The sequence below is a fragment of the Macrobrachium rosenbergii genome, chromosome 54, assembly GCF_040412425.1.
Source record: "Macrobrachium rosenbergii isolate ZJJX-2024 chromosome 54, ASM4041242v1, whole genome shotgun sequence".
NCBI classification, from domain to species: domain Eukaryota; kingdom Metazoa; phylum Arthropoda; class Malacostraca; order Decapoda; family Palaemonidae; genus Macrobrachium; species Macrobrachium rosenbergii.
In genome coordinates this window covers 28,163,198-28,168,913 of record NC_089794.1, presented here as the reverse complement: position 1 = coordinate 28,168,913, position 5,716 = coordinate 28,163,198, and the positions used below count along the sequence as shown (strand labels likewise).

Here is a 5,716-nt window from a genome sequence, read left to right as displayed (position 1 = left end):
CTTCTGCCTTATATTATTTGTAAACTAAGATGAGGTCTCCATAGAATGTTGTATAAAAATCTTGAAATTTTTCGGCTTTTAGTTCATATATTTAAAGAGATTATTTATAGTCACGTCGTCAAAATCCTTGATATTCAAACCGGTAGACTGATAGACTCCACCAAACACTGACATCTCAGTTAGTTCATTTAAAAAAAAACCAACATTATCGTTAATTTCATCCTATTAGTTTATCAGCTTCATCTGGCGTAACTGTCTGTATAAAAAAGAACGCGCCTTTGTAGTATTTAAAAAAACCGATATATCATGTTTCACCAAACTATACTCTAGATAAAATTGCTACAAATGATAAATTGATTTATCCGTTTTTTCCTCGCATGGTGATCCACAGATATGTAAAATACGGCGATATATCACTGTAAAAACAAGACATTCGTATAGTATATAGACGGTGACACAAACGACAAATGTTTGGAAATAGAATACCACTCGCAAAAAGTGTTTAATTCAAAAGAATTAAACGCACCCAGTACTCACAGAGAACTTGGCAGAGAGTTTCAGCCAATCAGGAATCACCATATAAATCGGAAATGAGAAGCACGCGCTAGACCAGTCACTGAGTTTAAATGTCTCACAAGAGTTTAGGGACACCTCCAACACTTTTTCAAAGAGAGCGCGGAGATTATGTTAAAAATAGGCCAGGGTTTTCAGTTTCATGCTGATAATACGCTACGTTTATCGGAATGCTGTATCTGATGTTAAATCAATTATATTTGACTATAAAATAGTAAATTATAGCGGTAAAATTTTGTAATTGGTCATCATTAGTCTAACGCAAGTGGTCGTTCCAATACGCAAGGACGGTTACATGTCACAGCAGCATGAACGTTGTATGAACCATTTTTAACCAGTTCCTTCGTTCGGTTTTTTTTCTTTCGTTTGATGTTATATAATTTGATGTTTACCATAAACACTGATCAATTTAGTCCTAATATCTTTGTGTTTCATTTTTAAGTATTCCCGGAAGCCATGTAGGTCTAGTTTTTCAACCGCGTTAATGGCTATTTTCGTTTCACTCCATGATGCATTTTTGATCGTTATCTGATAGTTCTTTGATTGTAATCTGAGCTGCATGATGATCTCTTTGTATGACCTACTTTTTAGCTATGGCCTACTTTACTTTTTTTTATTTGTTTGTTTCCCTCTTTGAGAGCTAGTTGCGTCATTACCCCAAGTTGCCTGATGCATTTAAACCACAAAATCTTCATTCAACTGTATTTCACCACCTTCCATATATTTCCTGCAGTTCCCAAACTACGCATGAGAGAGAGAGAGAGAGAGAGAGAGAGAGAGAGAGAGAGAGAGAGAGAGAGAAAGTCCTACGATCGTTAGAGGATCCTTCCCTCCTTCCTTGGGTCAAGGTCGGACTCCTAGTTACGGGATAATCAGGCAACTACCGAAGACCACCGTCACCACCATGGGGCGGCGATAATCACTGGTGATGGCGGTGGTGATGATAATGTTAATATCAGGTGGGGAAACTATTAATTTCGTTACGGGCTTCCATGGCAGTCGACGACGCCGTGCCTATGGAAGCTCATGGTGATGTGATGAAGATTATGATGATGGTATAGTGTCAGGTGGGAATGATTAATTAGGTATACCGGCTTCCATAGCGGTCGACGCCGTGCCTATGGGAGCTTTATGGTAATTGTTATATGATGACGATGATGATAATGGTAGTATCAGGTGGAAAACTATTAATTATATATATAGCTACGGGCCCTCCATGGCAGCCGACGCTGCGGCTATGGAAGCTCACGTTGAAGATCACGATGGCGATGACGATTTTGACGATAATGATGACACATTATGAAAACCACAAGGAAGAGTATAGGTGGACGGAGTTGCCATCATCGTTTGTGTGTGTGTGTGTGTGTATGTATGTGTGTTTGTGCGTGTGCGGTGTGTATTGGCGGAGGAATCAGCAGCCAGGCAGCAGTCTCGTGTATTCCTCGGTGCTATTCGGAGACCTCTCCCGCTTTACTCTCTCTCTCTCTCTGGTCTCGCGCCCGAACCTCGTCAGGGGAAGGAGGGGGAGGAAAGAAAGAAAGAAAGAAAAAAAAAGAGTCAATCTTGTTTTGGTTAATATCTTTACAAAGGTCTTGTGGCTCCAAAGGATAAGTTATTATAGGCCTACGAAAGCCAAACGCGTTTTCAGCCCCCCCCCCCCTTGCTATGGGAATACAGATCTGTCATTGAAAAAGAGGAAAATATTATTGAAAATATTACAGAACATTACAGATACAGTTCATCCGAACAGAATACAAGTGTATTAATAGATGTTTTAGTTACGTGTGAAGGAAAGTAGATAAAAAAAGGCCTATTTTAAGTATATAAAAAGGATTATTTTCGAACGACCAGTGCCCAATACTAATAGTAGGCCTATAGTAGTCTCATGGCAGTGGAATAAAATCGATCGGGTTGAGTCTCAATGTCCCTGGATACTGGAGTGGGTGAGAACCTCTGATCGCCGGGGCACGGCTGTGGTATCCCAGCCTTTCCTCTCCGTCGGGCACTACGGCCGATATTTCCATCGTCGTCGGATCGCCGGCGGGAGAGACGCCGCCGCAGGACAGTAGGCCTACGCCGCCTACTCCGGGAGGCCCCCGCCCGAGTCTGATCCACTCTCTGCCCCTCTTGAACTTGCCGCGGGTGGGTCACCCCGCAGGAGGCACCGTGTGTGAAGAGCGCCTTTGCGAAGGAAGGGCTTGCGGCCGCCCGTGTGGATGCAGCGGTGACGCCGGCATGAAGGTGAGTGGCAGCGAAGCTGCGGGAGGCCCCGTGCTCCCTGTGTGGCAGACGCTGAAGGGCCTCAGCTCCAGGGATGTCTCCTGCACTAGTCCAGGTTCCAGCAGTCCCGGGACACAGCAGCATTGCAGCCTGCAAGTTGGTTCCAGCACTGCAGCAGAGCGCCTAGCCCGAAGGGACTCCTGCCCCATGGACGCCTCTGCCACGCCGTCCCCATACCCACCTGCTGCCGTTGCTGCGGCGGCGACGGAGGCGAGCCCTTTCCCCCAGCTGGTCATTCCGGAGGGCGACAGGGCCCTTCAGGGGCTCCTGAACGGCTCGGCGGCGCCTCCTTTGCCCGCTCCTCCTCCTCCGACGGACCACCAGACCGGCGAGGGCGCTGCCAGGACGCCGTGGGGGCCGCCTTCGTCGTCGACGACCTCTACCTCGCTCTCCAACACCAACTTGGCCCTTCACAACAATAACAATAACAATAATAACAATAACAACAACACTGTGATCAGCAATAACAACGTGACGTACGCCACTTCGCCGAAGGAGGAGCCGCCGGAGGACGACGAAGAGGAAGACACGCCCCACGTCTTCAGGTGAGTAACGGGAATCATCCACAGACTCATGTTAATAACGAACCTTGTTCCTCATTCGCCCACTTGTGTCGTTGTTATTCGTCATCACCCTGTGTTATCATTCTTTGTTATTATCATTCCATGTTCTCATCATCGCCCTCGCTTGGATGTGAGAGTGGGTCGTTTAAAGCTCCTTGCTAAGCTCGATGTCATTATTAGGCCTATGTTGTCCTTGGTGTTGTTTAAAATTGATCAGCCTCATATTTAAACGCAGGAATATCCAGTGTGTTTGTTTTTTTTACTGATTGTGTTAAATGTGCATCGTTAAGGCTGTCTGAATTTGTATTTTTAGATTTTTGTATTTTGTATTTGTACAGGCCTGTTCTAATTCGTTTCTGTATGAGGTAAACCGGCGTTGACTACGATATAGGATATGCATTTTGTCGTGAAATTTATATTTTTTTACTTTTATATTTTGTATTTGTATAGGCCTATAGGTTTCTGTATGAGGTAAACCGGCGTTGAATACGATTTAGGCCTCTGTGATATGCATTTTGTCTTGAAATTGGTATTTTTTTACTTTTATTTTTTGTATATTTGTACAGGCCTATGCGTTTCTGCATGAGGTAAACTGGCGTTGACTATGATATAGGCCTCCGTGATATGCATTGTCTTGAAATTGGTGTTTATATACTTTTATATTTTGTATTTGTGTAGGCCTATGCGTTTCTGTATGAGGTAAACCGGCTTTAAATACGATATAGGCCTATATATGCTTTTTGCTCTAGAAGTGTACCGCTTGTTTTTATGAAAATCTTTAAAATTTGTATTTTATATTCGTTTCGGTATAGGCTTATGCGTTTCTGTATGAGGTAAACCGGCTTTAAATACGATATAGGCCTATATGATACATACTTTTTGTTCTCGAAATATTCCACTCTTTTTTATAGAAATCTTTAAGATTTGTATTTTATATTTGTTTCTGTATAGGCCTATACGTTTCTGTATGAGGTAAACCGGCTTTAAATGCGATATAGGCCTGAGTATGCTTTTTGCCTTCGATAGTACCACTTGTTTTTTTTTTTTTATAAAAATCTTTAAAATTTGTATTTTATATTCGTTTCTGTATAGGTGTTCGGTTCTTTGTGAGGTTAACCGGCTTCAATACGATATAGACCCATATGATAAGATTTTTCTGCTCTCGAAATATACCACACGTTTTTTTTTTATTAAAAAAGAATCTTTTTCCTTGAACTCAGCAAAAGATATATTTTTTAGATTTTGAAATGAAAATCATCGAATAACTGATATATCTGGGGTTTTAGATAAAAAAAAAAAACGATGGGAAATTGGAAGTGGTTTTTTCTCCGACATTACTGGAACATGCCAGAAATTGTGTGAGAAAGTAATGTTGGATAACGCGTGATAAAATCAGGTTTTTCGTCTTCTGAGAATTTTTCTTGTGAACGTACCTGTGGAAAAGAATAGATATAGATATAAATATAAAATACAGACAAGTTATAGAACAAATCGAAAGAAAGATAATACGAGTTTAGAAATATTGAAAAGTGAATGCTGAAAAAAGTATATATACAAGAAAATGAATATATGGCATCTGGGTAAATTCATATTTCTCGTCAGTCAAAAATAAATAATGAAAAAATTAAAAACCATTAGTAAGTGGGATACCTATTAGACATCTCTTGCGGTAGAAAATGCCTGCAAGTGCCTTCAGGTGCTGCCAAGTGCTTTCAGGTGCTGCCAAGTGCTTTCAGGGTTTTAAGTACAGGTGTCAGGGAGAGTTTGTTCGGGTTCCTGGTTCATTTACGGATGGAAAAGGTGATATGAATTTAAAATAACAGGATTTATAGTATCTTAATTATATATATATATATATATATATATATATATATATATATATATATATATATATATATATATATATATATATATATACTCTTGGGCAGGAAGATATTTATATAATGTGCGAGGTTTGAATTATGATGTGAAATTTAATTTTTTTTTTTTTGATAAAATGTGGATTTTTATTATAATGGACAGTTCGACAATGGTAATGTGAGTTGTGCAACGCTTAGAAATTTTTTTGAAAAGATGAATTTGCAGTTTGTTGAAAAATTCAATTTGGTATACTTGGGTTTTATAAGATGAAACGTTTATGAAATGATCGGAGAGCCTTCGTGTATTAAGTGCAAAATTATAACTATATATATATATATATATATATATATATATATATATATATATATATATATATATATATTATGTATGTATATATATACATATATATTTTTTTTATTTAAATATATCACTCAATTGTC

General features: G+C 39.7%; 1 protein-coding gene across 8 annotated transcripts in view; it reads left to right on the top strand.

The window, feature by feature from the left end:
- The first annotated feature begins 2,000 nt into the window (after positions 1–2,000).
- The window catches only part of LOC136834911 (ATP-sensitive inward rectifier potassium channel 12-like), a 359,204-nt gene continuing 355,488 nt past the window's right edge, over positions 2,001–5,716 (top strand). For 4 of the 8 annotated variants that reach the window (XM_067097733.1, XM_067097732.1, XM_067097735.1 and 1 more), the window contains exon 1: positions 2,671–3,398. In XM_067097733.1, the coding sequence (XP_066953834.1) occupies positions 2,809–3,398 (590 nt within the window). In that variant the 5' untranslated portion in view covers positions 2,671–2,808. Of the gene's footprint in view, positions 3,399–5,716 lie in introns of all 8 variants that reach the window. The other 4 variants (XM_067097737.1, XM_067097738.1, XM_067097736.1 and 1 more) reach the window with 3 other exon arrangements.